Below are 20,310 nucleotides of genomic sequence, written 5' to 3' on the forward strand. Positions count from 1 at the left end.
ATGGGATCGGCTGCAAGGGGATCTCCCACGGGGGGGAATTTGGAACGGGATCGGCCGTGTGATTCCCCCCCCCACCCCATAGGGTGACGCTGCTCCACAGGGGGCTCCCCCATAGGGTGCTCACCCCCCCCCAGACCCCCCCCAGACCCCCACTGGCTGCCCCCTATGGACCCCCACAGACCCCCATTGGCCTCCCCCTACGGATTCCACCCTCCAGGGTCCCCCCCCCCCCAATAAGCCCCCACTGGCCGCCCCTATGGCCCCCCTATGCCCTCCCCCCCCAGATACCCCCCCCCATAGGCCCCCCCCAGACTCCCATTGGCCTCCCCCATAGCCCCCTCCCCAGGAACCCCCCCCACAGACCCCCACTGGCACCCATATGGCCCCATGTGCGCTCCCCAGGACCCCCCCCCACACCCCCCCTAGAACCCCCCGGGTCCCCCCCTCCCCATAACCCCCCCCCAGGACCCCCCCAGACCCCCCATAACCCCCCCAAGGACACCCCCAGACCACCCCTGCTCCCTCCACCCCCAATAACCCCCTGAGCCCCCCCCCAGACCTCCCCAGGACCCCCCCCCAGACCTCCCTGCCCCCCCCCGCCCCCCATAGCCCCCCCTCAGGGCCCCCCCTCCCCCAATGGACCCCCTCAGACCCCCCCAAGCCCCCTAAAACCTCACCCCACTCCCCCTAGAAGCCCCCCCCTCCCCCAATAAACCCCCCCTGCCCCCCTCAGACCCCCTCAACCCCCCCCAGGACCCCCCCCGGGACCTCCCCACCACCAGGGGGCGCCCTCCCCCCCCATCTCCCTCCCTCTCCCCCCTCCCCTCCCGCATCCTCCGTCACTTCCGGCGGCGCCAACTTCCGCTTCCGCCCGCCTCGTTGCCGGCAGCCGCCGTCGCCGCCGCCGAGCCCGGCAGAGGCGCGCGGGCGCCCCGGGGCCACTTCCGCTTCCGGTGAGAGCGGGAAGGGACCGGAACCGGAACCGGGACCGGGACCGGTGAGGGGGGCCCGGAGCGGGGGGAGGGGGGCCGGGAGGGGCTGCGGTGGGGACCGGGGCCCGCTCGGGGCCCCCCCCGTTATACCCGGGCCCCGGGGAGCGGCCCGGGGCTGGCGGGAGGGCCCCCGGTGTCCCCTCACGGCCCCCGCTCCGGTTTCTCCCCTCAGGTTTCTCCTCCCCAACCCCCGGTTCCCTCTCCGGTTCCCCCCCTGCCCCCCCTCGGACCTCCCGAGCCCCCCTCCCCGCTTCCCCCCTCGGTCCCCCTCCGGTTCTCCCCAGTTCCCCCCGTCCCCTCCCGGTTCCCCCCCCGGTTCCTCTCCTGGTTCCCGTTCCAGCCACCCCAGCTCCCCTCCTCTGGTCCCCCCCTGACCCCCTGGCTCCCCCCCCTCCTGGTTCTCCCCCCGGTTCCCCCCCCTCACTCCCAGCCGTTTGGATCCGATCCGTTTCCCCCCCCCTGTTCCCTTTTATTCCCCCCGGGCACATCCACCAGGGCCCGTCCCACCCCCCCGTTCCTTTTTATTTCCATAAAGAAACCCGAGCTCATCTATTAGGGTCCGATTCCCCCCCCACAATTCCCTTTTATTCCCATAAGCAGCCCCAAGCACATCTCTCAGGGTCTGATTCTCCCCCCCCCTCCTTTTCCCTTTTATTCCCCCGAGCAGCCCCGGACCCGATGAGGATGGAGGCCAGGGACGCCGCGCACCCCAACCACGGCTCGCTCTTCAAGGCCTTCCCCCCGCAGCCCCGGGCCGGCCTTCGGGACACGCTGGGCCAGCCCGACACCAAGGTTTGTCACCCGCCTCGTCCCCGTTCCCCTCCACCACCACCACGAGACCCTTTGGGGCTCCCCCCTTTGGGGATTCTGCTGCTCTTTGGGTCCTTTTGGGGTGCCTCAGGCGCTGCTTGGCCCCACCACAAGCATCACGCACACAATTCTGGGCTCTGAGACATAAAAAAGGGTGGTAGGGACGGGACAGGGGCGGAGAGGCTGGGACAGGGGCTGAAGGAGAGGCCAGGAGCCTCGGGATGTCCAGCCTGGGGCCAGCAGGGCCGGGAGGCGACCCCATTGGGGTTGATGCACTGTGCCTGTTTGCTTCAGCATCTGGTTGGCCTGGAGGAGGCCGGGGGGCTCAATTTTTTGGGGTCCCATCCAGCAGAGCCACGTTGTTCCACTCCAAACCCTGTGGGTGTGCAAAGTGCCCCGTGGTGGTAACGCCCTGCGCTTCCTGAGCTGCTGGCTCCCGGAATCAGGAGCTCCAGCATGGCCACAGAACCAGGTTTTGGCTTTTAATGAGATGGAAACGAAGCTCATCTTTCTTTTCTTCGTTAAAACTGTGATCCCTCCTGGCAGGGAGGGATTTAGTGGGGACAGGAGGGCGAGCAGCACCCTGACAGCGAGGTGCTGCTCTGCCAGGCCGGTGTTTGCAACCGTTTTATTCCTCTGGCAACAGAAGGGACGTTTCTAACCGTTAGTAAGAGCTTGTAACGGTTTGGAACCCAAGGAGGGAGAGGAGCAGCCCCTCGTCATCATGCCTCTCTGTGGCCCTCTTGCCCCCGGGGTTTAATTTCCGAGCTGTGCTTTATTCCTGATGCAGAGCTGTGATCTCTCCACGCAGTTTCTACCGAATAAGATCGGCGGCTTCGCGTGCCCTGCTGGAAATGCCTCGTGTGCTCTCAATTACAGACCAGGTCAGACAGTTTTCAACCTCAGAGTGTTTTTTTCGTTATTTTTTCACCCATTCCTTCCCCACAGCAGCATGGGGAGGAAGATTTGCTCCTCATAAACTCCTTACCCCTCTGTTTCTCCCCCCCGCAGAAGTCCCGTGCCCTGAGACCTTCCGGCCAGCAGCAGAACCTCGAGGCTTCGGGTCCAGCGCCAACGGGCAGTGGAGGGGCTTGGTGCCCACCCTGGGCTCTGCACCACCGAAGCCCCGGCTGAGCCGCGGCTCCTACCTCGAGGCTCGCAAAATCCCCAGGTGCGTGCGGGGCCGTGGGGGGGGGGGAATTTTCCCCTCGCAGCCTGCCGGGGGTACTCAGAGCGAGTTCGGGGTGGGAATTGGTGGTGAGTTGGTGTCAGCAGGAGGGGTTGGCGTGCTGATTTGGGAGCTTTTGGGTTGTTTTTGACCCGCCCCATAAAGGGGCTTCCCAAAGGGTGCAGGCGGTGTTTCTGAGAGTGGAAATGGTGCGTGGTGTGGGGTCACCTCTCTCTCATGGAAGGTAACGTGAGAGGCTGCTGCTGAGCCCGTCCAGGTGTCTTGCAGGCACCCTGATGGGGCCGTTTAGGATGGAGGAAGGTGGGATGCTGCGATTTTGGGGGGGAGAAAGAGGTGGTTAGGCTTTGACCGGCCAAGGGGACCTCTCCTGGCCGCTCTGCTGGAGGTGTGATAAGAAAAGCAGGAGCAGTGTGAAGGTTTTGACCTGCTGCAGCCTGGAGCCTCTTTGTGAGGCTCAGCGGGTGTGATGGAAGAGGGAAGGGGTGGTTTTGGGAGAAACCTTGGAGTTCTGGGAGCGCCCAGGTGGGAACGGAGCAGTTACACTGATGGGAGGTCAGGAGAGAGGCACAAAGCGTGTGGTTTTGTGCTGAAAACGCGCTGTTAGCCCCTTCGTAGGGTGGTGCCTCCAGGTCAGGGCGAGTCTTGTTCCTCTGGAAAATCCCTGTAATGGAGAAGGTTTGGTTGCAATGTGTGAAATTAAATTAAACGGGAGAAATTCCCCAACAGCCCTTGTGTTTTTAACAGGCTGTCAGGTGAGCTGTGGGAGCGGGGAGAGGCAGGGTGACGGGAGAGCATCTCCTCGTGTTAAAAAGGGGAAAAAAAAAGAATGATTTTTGTGCCTGGAGACGGGTTTCAGCCATTTTGTGGACGCGGCTGGAAGAGGGGAGCTGTGGGATCTGGCGGGAAGGTCTGGCCCGGGGTTTGCAGCCTGGGCTTCCCCGGCCTCGCAGTGCCACCTGCCGGCATCAGGCACTGGCAGCAGCGCTCTCAGGCCGAGCTGAGAGCCGGGCTGCAGCTCCCAGGTGAGGTTTTATTTGCCTTCTTAAAGCTGGTTCCTGATCAAAATCGGGGTAGCCTGGGCCTTGACTGATTGAGGGGCTGGAGGAGAGCGAGGTGACGGAGTGAAACAAGGGTGAGGTGAAAGGAGCTCTTTTCCCTCTCCCCTCGCAGCGGGACGTCCAACAGCTTCGTAGGGAAGTCGAACCACCACTGCCATGCCTCGGCGTTCCCCATCAAACCCGCTCCCAGCCCCTCCTGGAGCGGCCCGTGCCGCCGCAGCCTGCTCAGCCCCAAGAAGACGCCGCGGCGCTTCATCAGCACGGCGGAAGAGGTAAAGGGAAAGGCCGAGAGCTTCAGCTCTGGGCTTCGAGTTGTGCTCAATCGGATCATGGCTGAGGGGTGGACTCTTGAGGGTCTCTGGATGTGCTTGCACCAGTCAAATTTCCACTTCCACGGGTGCCTCCGCAGTGTGCGTGGTGTCGCTGTTTGAATCGTGTTGGCTACAGTGCTCTGCTTGTTTCCCTGCAGACTGTTCGGGAGGAAGAGCGAGAGATCTACAGGCAGTTGCTTCAGATGGTGACGGGCAAACAATTCTCCACGTCCAAACCTTCTTCACTATTCCCCTTCCACCTGTGAGTATGTAAAAGGCTCTTCCCCAGCACGTGGTACCGTGTGGGTTCTCTGGGAACTTACTTTTTCCCGTTCCTAGGTCCAGGTGTTCAAATTCCAGTAAAACTATAGTGAAAGAAACTCCCAGCAAGAACTCGAAGCTGTTTGAAACTCCCAGCATCGCACCAGCCAGTTCCTCAACCAGCATTCTTGGAGCACCGGAGCAGCCGTCACACAAAGCTCCGCTCTACTCCCCACCCAGCTATTCCTCCAGTATCTTTGAGTCCCCAAACTCCACTGCCCAGCAGCACCAAGAAAATGTACCAGCATCTAGCACGCAGTCTGAAGGTAAAAACCAACAACAGCAAACGAGCAATCAAAAAAAAGGCAAAATCACTTTTTTTTTCCCTCCCTCTCCGTGTTTGGGCTTCTGCAGCAGTTGGGGAAGGTGGTAGTGATCATGGGGATAACATTCCTTAATCTTTTTCTCTTTAGGGTCAGACTCTGTCATTTTACTCAAGGTCAAGGATTCCAGAACCCCAGCTCCAAGGTAAGAGGCTGGAGATGGCATCCGGAGGAAGCAAGGGGGGGAAATTGACTCCAAATTTTTTGGTTTCACTGAGAGGTGAGATTGTAGAGTAGAAAAAAGGTGACTGGATGTTTTACCAAGACAGAGCAGTTTGCCATAGATAGAGGAGCTGTAGGGTGATGCCTTAACCTCCTTCTGGAGACCTGGCTGCAAATCACTGTCAGATCTGTCTGTAGCTCTTATCACTCTTGGAATAAGGATATCCTGGGATATTACAAACCAGTTTTCAGGTAATTGCTTTCCATGTACAGGAGAGCACTTACACATGTCCTTCTCCCCTTTTCTAGCCCCCCGTTCTTCCAGGCAGAACTGTGGATCAAAGAATTGTAAGTAGATGTTTTCTGCTTTGTTTTCCTGTCATGAGTGTGAACGTGTAGAAATCAATATCGATTTGCTCACATGAACTCTGCTTCTCAGGACTAGTGTCTATGATTCACGAGCTCGGGAGAGGTGGCGGCAAATTGAAGAACAGAAAGCACTGGCCCTACAGCTGCAGAGCCAGGTAAGGAAACAGTTACTGAGCAAACAGCCTGAGTCAGAATGTCAGAGCACGGAGCAGAAGGCAGATTGGGAAGAGAAAAATGGCAAAAATCTGCTCCTGCAGCTCCGGTGTCTTTGTTGCTTCTCCTTGCTGTGGCAAGGCTCTCGGTAGTCCTGTGGCCGGGCTAAATGCTGCCGTAGCTTCTTCACAAGCCCTGGAGAGGTGGCTCCCTTGGGTGCTGTCTAATCTGAAGGTTTTTTCCACAGCGGCTGCAGGAACACTCGGTGCAGGATCTGGTGGATTTGAATCTTCGAGTACCCCTCGAGAAGGAAATCCCCGTCACTGTGGTCCCAGAAGAGAAAGAGGATGCGAAATCAGCTGATGGCGAAGAGGAATTCCCTGAAATCACCGAGGTAAATCTGCAGGGGTCTGGTGGACAGAATCAGACACTTGTGTGTGTAACAGTTGTGAATACAAATACCATTTCTTGAGGTCTGTGCATAGGCACAGACAGCTGTTCCCTTTTCTCATGTGTTTTGTAGCCAGTTTATAAGGAGCAAAGAGCAAATGTGGGTTTGCACATAGCCTCTGTGATGGGTAAAGCAGGAGTTCTCCCTTCCAATGCTGTTTGTGTCCTCCCTGTAGGAAATGGAGAAGGAAATCAAGAACGTGTTCCGAGGAGGGAACCAGGACGAGGTCCTCAGCGAAGCTTTTCGGTTAACAATCACCCGGAAGGACATTCAGACCCTCAATAATCTGAACTGGCTCAACGACGAGGTGAGGAGCCTGTCCTGTGCCATCGAGGCATTGTCCTTTGGCAATTAGAAGTAGGTTCAAGAGAGAAATGTCTGCCTTCTCCTTGCCTGAGGAAGTCAGAGCAGGACACATGGGCTGTGCTTCACGCTCTGGAGTGATTGATCTGTGGAGGAAATCCCTGTGTAGAACAGGCACTTGAAAAAATAATGTTGGGACTGCCAGTGGACGTGATCAGGGGATAAAATGTAAATCTTAGTGTTAGGGGTCTGTGCACTTAAATATTTCTGGATTTTTTGTAGGTTTCAGGGCTTTTATATTGTAAATCCCCCCAAGAGACAAGTCTGCAGAGTGACAGTGGAGGCAAAAGTAATTTCTTAGCTACTCTTGCTTTTTCTTTCCCAGATAATTAACTTCTACATGAATTTGCTGATGGAGCGGAGCAAAGAAAAGGGCTTGCCGACAGTTCACGCGTTCAATACTTTCTTCTTTACCAAATTAAAAACAGCGGGGTACCAGGCCGTGAAAAGGTGGACTAAGAAAGTAGATATCTTCTCCGTGGATCTCCTCCTGGTGCCTATTCATCTGGGAGTGCACTGGTGCCTCGCAGTGAGTGCTCTTGTTATTCCTGACCGTCCTATAAACTCACCTGTGATTGAATCAAAAATGTCCTGGCTCTTGAGAGAGGCAGTTGTCAGGTGTTTGTGCGTGGGGAGAGAAATGTACGTTGGTGGCTAAAAACAAGATTTGAAGTGAGTGGAAAGCTAGCTGTAGCTTTCTGGTGTCTTTTAGTCTTTAAATAGTCTTAGAAAAAAAAAAAAAAAACAACAGGTAACTGTGAAGTTCACATTAGGCTAGCTTATTCTCTGGAGAAAGATCTCATTTCCACATTCCCACAAGCTCGCCTTTAGAGACGCTGCCACGGGATTGTTTCTGAAAGATTCAGGCGAGTGATACCGCGCGGCTTTCTCCACCTCCTGCGTCCCTTCTCCTGGCCCCTGAGCAGGACCAGATCCCGCGTGGCCTTTCAGCCCGCTCTGGTTCAGCCCTGGGAGCGTTGGTGAGCTGCCCAGCGAGGCAGAGAGGTGGGCGAGGATGTGAAAAGGGAGCGAGGGGCCCCAAAGAACAGCCCAGGGTGCAGACGTCAGGTGGAGCAAAGCCTGCTGTAAACGTATCCCTGGGTCTGTGGCTTTAACAATGCAGATAACGGCGCTCTTGTGTTTCACCGGGGTGCTCTGAGGAGAGCCTGATGTAGAGATTGGAGTGCTTAAATAACACGGCAGCAAGGGAGGGGAGTTTGGGAGGGTTGTGGTGTGCCAAGGAAGGTCGAAGCCCTCAGCAATCTCTTGCTGCTGTGAAATGGGCTGAAAAGCCTGCCTTTTAGCAAGGCTGAGCTTGGCAGAGCGTGCGTCCGGGCGAGGAGACGAGCTCCTTGTCTCCTGCCTCCCTAACGAATCTCTCTTTGTGTAGGTTGTAGACTTCAGGAAGAAAACCATCACCTACTATGACTCCATGGGTGGAATAAACAGCGAAGCCTGCAGGATCCTGTTGTGAGTAACGCTTGTTTGAGCTGTGCCCGTTCAAAACTCAGACGGCTTCTTGCTCTGCTCTGGTCGCAAAGCGACAACCCTGTGGTGGGAACAGCCCAGACCCTCCGTGGGCCCCGAGAGGGGCAGTCAGGGGAATATCCTGGCTTTGTTTCACCACCCACTGCTCACACAGTGCAAATTTGGTCTGCAGGAGAGTCCTGTCCAGCCTCCTCCTCCCAGAGGATCCCGTAGTGAGGCTGGTGTTACCTTTGTAGGTATAAGCAGGTTTCAGACCTGCTCTGTTTAAGGACTTGGAGCTTTCCCAGTCTTGCTGGGCATCATCTTTGAAAGGAAAGCAGCCTCTCACACCCCGAGGACCAGGGGTCCCTTGCTTGTCCTGCAGCTGCATGGAGGAGCGGCGTCTCCTGGCTGTGAAGGCTTTTCCTGCTTGTGGCGAGGATCAGGAGGAGTTTCTGGAGAGCACGGGAGCACCTGCAGGGTGCGGGAGAGTCGCATCAGGACGTGGATGAAGCTTTGCCCAGGTTTCTTCATCCTGAGCTCCACCAGGACTTCGCAGGGCACACAGAGCCTCCAAAGGGAGCTGGTGAAAGCCGTTCTTCCTGGGCTCGAGCCGCAGAGAAGTTTTGCTTTCACCCTCCTGAGCTTTGCTGTGGGAGTGGAGCTGTCCGCAGGCCCTCCCCACCTCACATCGAAGAGAGGAGCGCGCCTGCCTCGTCTAGAACCAGCCAGCTCGATGCTCTCTTGTCCCACATTTTTGGAAGGAGCTCCAGGAATGCGATAAAAACGAGCCCCTTCTCCCAGGGGAGGAGGAGGAAACGCCTCTTCCCGAAGGCTCCTTGTCACGTAGGGCTGATACCGATCGGATTCCAGAGCGACTTAACGAGACGCAGTCGCGAGCCCGTGTTGCTGACCCCGGGGTCGTCCTTCGGTTCTGTTTCTCGTCTCGGCTTTGCTCCGGCGCTGATTTTTGGGAACCTGATCCCGAGCCTCGTGGCGCGAGGCTGAGGCCGTCGGCCGCGGTGCCACTCATGCAGTCGAGGAATGTTAACGATGATGAAGGCAGACAGGAGACAAATGCCGCTTAATCATTTCCAGTCTGCTTAGCGCCTTTTCCAGTTCAGGTGCTCTGTGCATGCTGGGCTGATTTAAATAACTGCTCAAGGAGCCGTTTCCCCTTTTCCACGGTGCTGTGGTGTTGGTTTAAAGGGAGGAAACGGAAAGGAAATGTGTGACATCTTTAGAAACAGCTCAGAGCTGTCTCAGCTTCGCTGCGTTGCTTGTGCTGCCTCTGTGTGCAAAGTTTCTCGGAGGATGGTGTGAGCAGAGCTGGCCTGCCTTGGGGCAGGGATGGTCTGGGTGAAATCGGCTCCTTTCAGCCTGAATTTCTGTGGTTCCGAGCAAGAAAGCAGGGACGAGGAAGAAAGCAGGGACGTCTGGTGAGGTGAAGCACCTGGGAGGTGAGCGGGGGACCCAGGAGTCCCGTCCGTAGTTCATTGAGGGGTCTGGGATGAGGAAGCAGGTCCCCAGGTTGGTTGCAGAGAGCTCCAGAGGACGCGAGGTGTAGGATGAGTGGTAGAGACCCGGGATTTCAGGTCACTGTTGCCCTGGACGTAATTGTTTTCCCTCTGTTTCCTTTTAGGAGGCTTTTATTGGTTGAATGCAGTGGGAGGATCACACCGGGAAGAAGGGACGGAGGTCCTATTCATGGTTAGTGACCCTTTCATGCTTTCAATCTTTAGAGCTTCCTAAAGGTGGTGAGTGTCTGTAATTAGCCCACGTCTTACGAGGAGGGAATCTGATGAAATACAATGGCCGTTGGGCGTGACAGGGACCGCAGATGTTTGTAGGCTGGTAGCTGGCCTGGCTGCTGCGCTTTGTTTAGTGTCTGGGCTTTCACACGGCTCAACTGGGAGACCTGGAGAGGATTTTGAGAAAATTGCCCCTGCTTTGTGGGGGTTTCTCCTTGGGAACGTGGTGCTCAGCATCCCGGCTCCTCTGGGTGTGTGTTCTGGAGCAGATGTAAACCTGTCACAGTTTGCTAAAAGCTTGGTTCTGGTGTCCCAGGGCTGGAGGAAGGCTTGGGATGGGGCACATAACGCTGATGGTGCCTGTGAAATCTTATCTGCGGCTCGCAGCAGCCCTCCAAGTGCTTCCCTTCGCATGCCCTTTGCTCTGAGGCTCTCAGGCATTTAGCAGTGTGCTGTTGGTTTCAACAGTTCCTCGAGGCACCTGCTCAGGTTTTTGTGTGTGTGGGCTGCGGAGGGCAGAAATCCATTTCCAGATTTAGGAAGATGAGATTTAAAAGCCCTCGGTGTTTGATGGGGGGTGTCAGGCATGTGGGTTTCTGATTTGGCAAGTAATCATGTTTAAAACCGTGTCAAACTTCTCTTCTTGAGGTCCTGACAAAGTTGGCCTGGCACAATTAAGTTCTGCCTCCTGAAGCTGTCTTGCAGTTAGAAGTCAAGGCATTTTTTTTCCTGTTTCTCCTTAAAAAATCATTCAGCGTGTCACCTAGGCAGGACCAGGACTGTATTTCTCACACCGTGCACGTGGTGCTCGCTGCTCTGTGTGCCTGCTAGATTGCTGGAGATTGCTTCTGGTCACGACTGGCGTGAGCTGTGCCTAGCGAGTTCTTTCCTTGCTCTTTTAGAGAACTCAAAGCCGTGCCTGTCAGCGTTGGAGCTGTGGCTTGAGCTGCAGGTAAAGCTGCAGATGCTGGAGCTCAGCTCAAACCTCACCAGTTTCTTCCCGCTGCCAAATGGGGTCTTGTGCTTGCACCCACCCCTTCTCCCTGTGCGCAGAGCTGCAGCGTTGCGTGGTGGCTCGTCCCTGTTCCTTTTACAAAGCATCCCTCTATTTATCCACGCAGCTTCGCTCCCTGTTTGCCACCTGCGAGCGGAGCAGGCCATGCTGCACTGCTCCTTTTTCAGCTGGGAACTCGAGTGGGTTCTGTGGCAGGCCGTAATTGCCAGGCTTTTTGTTCGTGGCTGCTGAAACGAGGCTGTTAATTAATTACTGTTTGCACCGTGCTCGTATCGCGGTGCAGTCAGCTCAGCCTTCGTTTGGACGAGTTGTGAGGAGTTTCTCTTCCATCCATTCGGGTTTTTTTGGAGAGGAGATGCGGGGACATCTCGCTCTCAATGGAAGTTGCTCTGTTGTGGGATTTGCCCCCCGCTGAGGTTGTCTTGTCCAAGCTGCAGCGGAGTCAAAGCAGCCGAGCAGGGAGCTTCCCGAGAGCAATTACAGCAGCTGCTGGCAGCCAGCAGCCCCTGTGCTGGGAAACTGGGCTCGGAGCGTGTGTCCGGCTAATGAAGGCTGATAGAAAACGCTTGTCTGGACCCGATCTGGTCTCGGGGGATTGCCAGAAGGGAGGCTCCCTTCCCCGACACTTTAACACCCAGCAAAGCCTATTTCTGGCTGTTTCCTAGAGATGCGATCACTGGAAAGGGGCTGGCTCCGCGTTCGGAGCCTGCTGCGTGGTTCTGCTGCCGTTTCTTGCGCCTCGTTCAGCAGCCCCGGGGTGTTTGGGGTCTGCAGCCCAGGAGAGTCGGGGTCGCTAAGCAGATAGCAGCCCCCCAACCCTCGAGGACCCGCACGTTTCACAGCAGTGGCGTTAAATTTGGCAGGGGCCTGTCCCTGGGTGCTTCAAGTCTTCAGAGGTCACTGTCTGTCCTCCGTCACCCAGGTCTGGGGGAGCTTTTCTCTGCCGTGCCTGAAGTTTTCTTGATTCCTTTGGCTTATTTGGAGTTGCGATGCCGAATATCCCCTGATAAGCACTGGGGAGGCATCGTGCATCTTCTGGGCTTGTCTGCAGGTCGCTTCACCCCCTTCTCCCATCTCTTTTTGGAGTTTACCAATGGCAAGGTGCTTTTTGGCCAAGCTTTTGTGGATCAGATTGCTGGGACATGGCACGTCTCCACGTGCTGCCGGCCAAACCCGCCTCTTGCCATGCCAGGTGCTCTCTTGACCCCTGCGCTCGAGCCAGCAGCATCGAATCCTCTGCTTCTCCTTTCCAAGCTGTCTGATCGCAGCCACAGCAGCGAGAAGAGTCCTCAAACTGTTCCGAGAAGATGCCAGACGTGAAGGGGATGGTTTCTGTAGATCTTCTTGGTCTTTTTGGTAACTGAGATGAACGGAGGGTGTCTGCAGAGCTGAACGTTGCCTACTGGCAGCAGCAGCTGGTGCTGGGGGCTCCATTATGGCCCCGAGGAACATCCTGAACCCATCAATGGGGTCTCCTCGGGCTCCCTCAAGCCAAACTTTGTGTCAGTGCCCCTCTTGAGCCCCCCTTTCTGTACTTGCCAGTAAGGGAAATGGTTTAAGGCGTTCATATCTGCAAGGGATAAAGCATGGCAGTTACCTGGGTACGCTTTGTGCGTTGTCTTGGAGAGTTTCTAAATGTCTTCAGAGAGGCAGAGCTCTTAGCCCAAAGGTGTTTGAGGAAAAACAAAACCACGCTGCTTCTGTTCTTCCAGGGGGTGTCAGTTAGGCCAATCTCGTGTCAGCTTCTTTGGGCAGAGGAGATGGAGCAGTACCCGCGAGCTTTCCTTGTTCTCCAGTTCTAGGAGCAGGAATGGGGCTGGCAGTGGGGCTCCTCTTCCTCTGCTGAAGGCTTCCAGAAGGCATTTGACATCCCCCTGACACAGCTGGCTGCTCCTGCTTGTGTTCCCTGCTCGAGTCACGTCCTGTCAAACCATTCCAGAGCTGGCTGCGCTGTGGCTTTGCCCGTGGCTACCTCCCCTCTTCCCCCATTCTTGGACATTACCGGAGAAGATCGGGGCCACTGGGCTCACCTGCCCCACTTTGCCTCTCCTCAAAAGCGCTCTCGATCTCTCCTGCCACGGTAGGGAAGACTCAGGTCAGTACTGGAAGGGAAACCCAGGTGAAGAGCTCTGGGAGAAGATCTGCCAGCGTGTCGGACCTGCCGCCAGCCTGCAGAGGAGCTCCACGATGTGTGTTTGCTGCCCTACACACAGGGCGACTGTGTGGGAGCTGCTGGGATGCTGACACGTTTGCTGCTGTCTATGTTTATGCTAAATAAGCTCCTCAAAAGACAAGAGGCATCGATTCACAGGCTGCTGTCGGAGGCTGTCTCGGACATCTCCTCTCGAGTACAGCGCTCCCTTGGCTGGAGTTTGAGGCAGCCCAGTGGCTGCCGAGCTTTTCTCTGCTCTGAGTCACTCTCTGATGAATTAGATTTGTGCTCGCTGGTTTGTTTGTGGTATTGACTCTCTGCTTGGCAGGTACTTATTTTGGACGGGTTTTTAGGTTCTGCTTGGTCCTTCTTTTGGCTGCCTCAAAGCCCGGGTCTATAGAGCCCTTTTTAAAATGGCCAGTACCGAGAAGAAAATATTGGACTTCCATTTTGCATTAATTCTGCAAACATGGCAGAGGACACTTTAGGTAAACTGACATATAGTATACTGGCTGGCTTTCCCCGTTCCTCTAAGTAAGCCTTTTTGTTCTCTCGTTCCTACAGGCAATACTTAAAACAGGAAAGTCTTGACAAGAAAAGGAAAGAATTCGACACTAATGGCTGGTCGCTGCTGAGCAAGAAGAGTCAGGTGGGTTTGCACAGTCTGAGGTGTGGAGAAGGGGTCTGGCTTGGTCCTTGCTTTTGTTCCTGGCCTGGATGCACCTTTCCTGGCTGGTTTTTCTGGTGGCCGTGTTCTCGTGGTAACTCTAGGGGGTGAGCAAATCACAGGGCTTCCGTGGCAGGCTGGAATTCCCATCCAGCCCTGCGTGGAAGCAGGGAGGGAGGCCGGGGGGTGCCACAGTGCCACCTCGAGCCCTGCTGCATGAGGCTTGCCCTCAGCTCCCCTTACTCCTGTGGGCATTCACCCACCCACGCTTCGTTAGGGCTCGTTTGGGAGAGGCTCCTCGCTTCTCTGAGCTGACACCTGGGGTCTGGCTCCTCGGGGAATGACGCCTGGGTTTGTGTCCTCTCGTTGTAGGAGATCCCGCAGCAGATGAACGGCAGCGACTGCGGGATGTTTGCCTGCAAATACGCCGACTGCATTACCAAAGACAAGCCCATCAACTTCACGCAGGTAAACCCCACCTCACCGTGATCCTCGTGCATCACGAGAGGCACGGGTTTGGGACCCTTGTGCACCTTCTCATTCTTCCAAGTGCCCTTTGCTCCCTTCTCCATTGGTTTAAGGCTCCTCTGCACGGATCGTGCTGACGTTCCTTGGAGTTGAGCTGACACAAGGCACCGGGGCAGTTCTTTACACCATGCAAAATTCCTCAGAAGCCTTCCTCAGGCCGTCTGTTACGCTGAAACACATGGGGCATGTCACCCACGGGGCTGGTGATAGCTCACAAACCCCTAACAGGACCCAGTCATAGTTGCAGAGAAAGTAGGGCATTGTGGCCTGAATCCAAAGAAATTCTGAGGTTACCTGACGTTGTCAGCCTCCGTGTGGTATCCCATGCGTGATTATTTTACTGTTTTGCTTAGAGAATGTCATCAAAGTTGTTACCTAAATCCCATCTCGTTCACTGAGCTGTTTTAAATAATCTGAAAGTAAACCTGCCCCCAGAAAGGCTGCACCCAGGAGAGCGGCCGTTAGACGTGTGGTCCTGTAGGGCTGATGTCCCTTTTCTTTCTTTTCTCTCTTTCTCCCCAAAAAAAGCAACATATGCCCTATTTCCGAAAGCGAATGGCCTGGGAGATCCTGCACCGCAAGCTGCTATGATGACGCTGTGCCGAAAGCTGCTTCCCTGCGAGATTGTATCAGAAGTGCCCAAATTTGCCCAGCTCAGCGGTTTTGAGCCATGGCAGCGTGGATCTGCCCAGGGCTTCAGTCAAAGAAACAGCAAACGAACTCTTGTATGATATTTTTGATAAAACACCATTCACGGACCAATGCGCAATAGAAATGCTCAGAAGCACACTTGCCTTTTTATTTTATTTTTTTTGTATTTCCGAGACCTATTTTTACAAGCAATTTCAGGTGCTGAGACTTGAGGGGGCAGCTTTGGCCATTGGAGGAACTTTTTTTTTTTATTATTTTTTTCTGCTTTTTCAGCCCTTTGCGGCCAGCTTTGTGCCGATGGCGGCGCGACTCTCGGGGCGGGGGATTGCAGGGGAGGAGAAAGCACTTAGGTGGTTCTGGATGCTCTGCTCTGCACCGAGGGGGCTTGCGAGTGGGTTGGGGGTGGGCAAAAATGTGCTTGGGGGTGGATGTTGGGAGAGTTTGCCCACAGAGGCGGCCCTGCTTGAACACCAGCATGGATATCCCGCAGAGGGCTGGGCCAGCAGTCGCTGGGAGGAAGCGGGAAGTGGGACTTGACTCCTTTTCACTGGTCGAAGTGGTTTTTGCTTTGTCCTTTCCTGCATCGCCTCCCCTCCATCCCCAAAGCCAGCATTTCCTCGCCCACCCCAACCTCTGCCTGTTGTCACCTCCTGAGGTTACAGCCGGGCTGGGGGCATCCTCCAGGAGCTGGGGGGTCTCCGGGGGGGGGAAACTTTGGTCCCGTTTTTGCGGAGCTGCTTTTCCCCTCGAGGAATTTATCTCCCGGTTCTTTAGCATCAAGTGTTTACGGAAATTCAGGTACAAGTTTGACTTACTGTAGAGTAGAGCCAACGTTGAATTGTTCTGTATATATTTCCAAGCGTTTTCCAGAGCGACAGAGAACAAAGTCTGCGTTTTTTCCGCCCTGGCTTCGCCTCCTCGCAGGAGCTGGGGCCGCGGCTTCTTGCCACCTTTGTCCTTGTGCGGACAGCCCCAGCTGAGCAGGATGAATCGCTCCTCTCTCCGTGATATTTTGCACATGTTTTGCCTGGGGGCCGAATGCTGACACGAGGTCAAAGGTTGCAGCGAAGGCAGGCAGCGAGTTGAGAAGTGCTTCCAAAGGTATCTGAGTACGTTCGGCGTGCGCCTCCCGGGAGCCTCGAGGATGAGCGATCTTCATCCCTGTCAACTGGGGGGAGAAGTAGAATATTCAGAAGCACTTAACCCCTTCCGCAGTTGGGATCCGGGGGCCCTTGAGGCTTCTGAACATTTTACCCCGGGCGCCTGAATCCTCTGGGCTCACGTGGGGCTTTGCTCCTGCTTTCAACTCTTTTAATTTATTCTCAAGTGCGATGTGGGAGGAAGCGGTGGGTGTTTGAGAGGCTTCCCCAGCAGCTGACCCTGGTTCTGTTCTCTCGTGTACATAACCTTTTTAAGTATAAGTAAAGAATTAAATAATGTCCACTTTTGTATTTTTGTCTCCAGATAGGGAGTGACATTTTATACATTTTCTGTACCTGTAAGCAGTAGTTTTGTACAAAAGTTCTCCCTTCTAGCCCTTGCCCCTGCCGCGTTGTGTTCTTTGTAGGCTGGTTTGTATCCTTCCCTCTCCTTCCTCTCCCCTCTGTGTGTTTTATACTGAGTTCATTTACTACCTTTTTCTATCTTTTACTGCAAGTAAAGATCTGAGGAAAAAAAAAAAGACTGCTATCTTTTCTTTTCTCGGGGTGCGTGTAATGATTCCCTGTGAAATAAAACTAGCTGTGAACCGTAGCCCTGCTAGCACCAGGAGCAGGAGTCTTTGTTAGCATCCCGGGCTTGCTCGGGGACGGCTGCCTCGCATAATTCCCCCTCTAGTTAAAATAAATCACTCTCAGCAGGCTCAGGCTCTCCGAAGACAGAGGAGGTTCAGTGCTCGTGGTTCTCACCTAACCCAACGTGACGGGGAGGAAACAGCCGGCGCTTTCTCTTCCTTAACGCTGCTGCGAGCGCTAAAAACCCTTTGCAGCCCTAGGGTGGGCGCCCTCGCCCTTGGGTTTGGGGCTGGGGGCCTCAGCGCCGTTCCCAGGCTCATTCCCAGGCTGGGGGCTGCGTCCCTTCCCTGCTATCAGCTGGGCTCAGCCCCCCTGAGCAGCAGTTTGCGGCCGCAGCAGCCCCTCACCACGTCCCTGCGCCGAGCTCAAGGCGCCCCTTGTTTTCCTTGGCTCTCTGCTTCCAAAAAAGCCAGGGAGAAAAGGGCCCCGTCAAAGGCGGCTTGTGCCTTGCGTGTGCCCCTAACCTACAGGGGCTCGCGCGCGGCTCCCAGCCCTCTGCGGCCACCAAAAATGCATTCAGCATTTATCCCTGCCCTTCTCCCTGGCTTATTAATAGAATAAATCACCTTGCCCAGCCCGCCTGTCCCAGTCTGGGGATTTTCAGGTCATATTGACTTTTTTCCTCCTTCCTGGATCCTTATTCCTAGACATGAGCGAGATTTCTGCCCGGTGCTTCCAAAGAGCCGGTTGTCAGCCTCTCTGACATTCCTCCCAAACACACGCGTGGCTTCTGTAAATACCCCCGCCGCTGCCTCCCCCCCCCCAGGAGCCTCAATGCCCCATTCATCCACCCGCCGAGCCGAGCCGTGCCTCGAAGGCGGCCGAGCTCGCGTCGCGCCGGGCAGGGGGCTCCTCGCAGGGCCTCTGAGATGGGGGCGAGGAGGAGCTGGCGCTTCCCCCGTCCGCTTCTCGCTGCGGGGTGGGACGTCCCCGACCCCTTTTCTGAGTGAAATCGCACCAAAACGGGGGCTGAAACCCTCCCTCTCTTCGCACCGGCCTGCAGATGCGGTGCGGGTTGCTAAAAGGGTCGGCTTTGTTCCTTTCCTCCCGCACCGCCGTGCCCGGGGAGCCTTCCCCACCCGCTCCTGGCTGCCGGGGGGAGGCCGGGACACTGAGGGCCGGGCACTGATGGCTCCCGGTTCCCCCACCCATGCTAGGCTGCAGCCGGGCCAGGCATGGAGGGGGTGGGTGAAAATGGGTGGAAAACGGCCCAAACTGGAGGCCCCGGCACCAGGAGGCCTCCAGGCCCCACTGGGAGGTGGGGACAGGAGCTGCCTGCAGGAGGGATGTGTGGTGTGGCTGGTGGATGCTCTGCGGCCCGAGGGTCTTCGCAGCCCCACAAGGTTCTGATCCATCAGCCCTGAGCTCCAAGAAGTCCTCCAGTGTGTGCCGCCATCACCGGGACACCTCAGTGTGCCACAGGGACACCTCAGTTCTCTGTGGGGACACCTCAATATGTCATGGGGACACCTCAGTTCTCTGTGGGGACACCTCAGTGTGCCATGGGGATGCCACATCACACCAGGGGAACGCTTCAACACACCATGGGGACCCCACAACACACCATGGGGATCCCACAACTCATCACAGGGACACCACAATGTATCCCGAGGACACTACAACGCACCTTAGGGCCCCCATAACGTGCCATGGAGATCCCACAACACATCTCAGCGACCCCACAATGCACCATAGAGACCCCATAGCACATCACAGGGCCCCCACAATGCACCATAGGGCCCCCATAACACACCATGGGGACCCCGTAGCACATCTAGTGACCCCACAATGCATCACAGGGACCCCACAGTGCACCATAGGGCCCCCATAGCACATCATGAGGACCCCACAATGCATTACAAGGACCCCACAATGCATCTTGGAGACCCTACAATGCACCATAGGGCCCCCATAACACACCATGGGGACCCCACAACACATCTCAGCGACCCCACAACGCATCACCCCAACCCTGCTGGCCATGCAGGGAGGTGCCGACGCGGCGCCATCTCCTCGTCCCGCAGCTCCCCATCACCTATGGGGTGGCCGCTCCTTCCCCTACAGCTTCATTTCCGCCGCCAGCGCGGCTGACGGGGCCGCGGCGTTAATTAAAAAGAAGCCGTCCCGGACAGAAATGCCCTTTGTAGGCTTGCAGCGCGCGGCTGCGTGTTGCGATTGGCATCCGTATTGTTGGGTAAACTTTGTCGGGAACATCGGCCTTTCCGGGTTGCTTCCCGGCGCTCCGGCTCGGCCCCAGATTTATGGCGGCTGCGGACACAGCTGCCCTTGTGCCAGGGGGCTGGGGGGGGCCGGCGGAGGGCGAGCAGCCCCGGCCCCAACAGGGGGAGCCCCCAGAAAGGCAGGGGAGGGGTCCCCATCCGAGCTCAGGGTCCAACGATGGGGTAGGGGGCTCAATTCGTGGCATTTAGGGACCAGGGGGGGGTCAAGGACAGCATCCCACCTGTACCCCCCACCCCATCCTGTCCTTAGGGCAGGTGACATTTGGGGACACCACAGACACCCTGAGACCCTGGGGGGGAACCCCTGGGGCTGGACACCCCCAAACCCCCCCACCCACCAAGGGGGGGTTGAAAAAGGAGTTTTTTGGGGGGTGGGGGGTGGAGAACGGGACAGACGGATGGGTGGAGGGATGGACACACGTGCGGTGACTCAGTTTCCCCTCCTGCCCCCCCCCAGCTGCCAACGGAGGGGGAGGTGACAATACCTCTAGATGTCACTCTCCCCCCGCAAATGCCACCTCTGCTTTACCCCCCCTCAAAAAAAAAAAAAAAAAATCAGGCAATTCATGCTCATGTTTAATGTGGGGGGGAGGGCACCCTAATGGCAGCCCCCCCCAAAAAAAAACAGCCACAGGGCAGGCGGGGGGGCTGCACACTCCACGACACTCCTGATCGTAATTTCTGCTAACAACGCGTCCCCCCCCCCAGGGTCCCTCGCTAATCCCTCGGCCCCCGCCGCTCATTAGGCCCCACGACCCCGCTGCTTGGGGTTTTGCCATCCAGAAAAAGCCCCCGAAAAAAAACCCAAACCACCCATCCACGGCCTCGTCCCACCGCACGGCCACCCTGGGGTGCCGTGGCCCCGAGCCCTTTCTCCGTTCAAGCCCCGGGACCCTCGAAAAAAAAAAAAAAAAAAAAAAAGAAAGAAAAAAAGCTGCTTTTAGTTTTTTTTTTTTATTATTATTATTTTTTTTTCCTTTTTTTTTTCCGGCATCCTCCGGCCGGGGCCGGGGACACAGAGGGTGGCTTTGTGCAGGCTGGAGGACGCCGCGGGGCAGTGCTTCGGGCTGCGCCCTGGCTGCTTTCCACCGTAAATAGGTGGCCTTTTGGGGGGGCGGCGTTTCAAAGGGGGCTGAATCGCTCCCTATGCAGGGAAAAAAATGGGAAAAAAAGAAAAAAAAATCCCCAAAATATCCTCCTGGTTTTCGAGGAGCCCGGAGTGCGACGGCGCCGTGCTGGGAACGCTGCAGTGGCTGGACCTGGACGCCCGTCCCCGCGTCCCCCCCGGGTGGATTTGGGGTGCCGGGGGTGTTTTTTGGGGGACCACCTGCAACGCTTTGTGTTTTGGGGTCGGAGGAGGCGTTGTGATGCTCAGGATGCAGGGCGGGGTTTATAACTCCTGTAATTAGCCTTTTTCTGCCTTTTTTTAAGGGACCCCCCAGGCTGGGAGAGGGACGGCGGTGGCAGGGTTGTCTCCATCCAGGTGACACCACTGGGAGGGGACGGGGCTTTGGTGACATCCTAAAGACCCCCCCCTTTGAATT

General features: G+C 56.4%; 1 protein-coding gene across 4 annotated transcripts; it reads left to right on the forward strand.

Moving 5' to 3' along the window:
* Nucleotides 1-831: 831 nt before the first annotated feature.
* On the forward strand, nt 832-16,172 carry SENP1 (SUMO specific peptidase 1). 4 transcript variants are annotated; one of them, XM_068663438.1, is made up of 17 exons: nt 832-953; nt 1,660-1,784; nt 2,614-2,686; nt 2,814-2,973; nt 4,162-4,321; nt 4,519-4,622; nt 4,700-4,947; nt 5,095-5,149; nt 5,476-5,514; nt 5,606-5,690; nt 5,936-6,082; nt 6,315-6,446; nt 6,828-7,031; nt 7,893-7,972; nt 13,452-13,536; nt 13,927-14,022; nt 14,611-16,172. In XM_068663438.1, the coding sequence occupies exons 2-17, from the start codon at nt 1,671-1,673 to the stop codon at nt 14,671-14,673; spliced, it is 1,845 nt and encodes a 614-aa protein (XP_068519539.1). In that variant the 5' UTR covers nt 832-953; nt 1,660-1,670; the 3' UTR covers nt 14,674-16,172. The 4 variants fall into 4 exon arrangements, with proteins under 4 accessions (XP_068519539.1, XP_068519540.1, XP_068519541.1 ...); XM_068663439.1 differs by having other exon boundaries at nt 845-997; XM_068663440.1 differs by having other exon boundaries at nt 859-997; nt 1,657-1,784.
* Nucleotides 16,173-20,310: the final 4,138 nt, after the last annotated feature.

This window comes from Anas acuta, chromosome 29 (genome assembly GCF_963932015.1).
Source record: "Anas acuta chromosome 29, bAnaAcu1.1, whole genome shotgun sequence".
In the NCBI taxonomy this organism is placed as follows: Eukaryota; Metazoa; Chordata; class Aves; order Anseriformes; family Anatidae; genus Anas; species Anas acuta.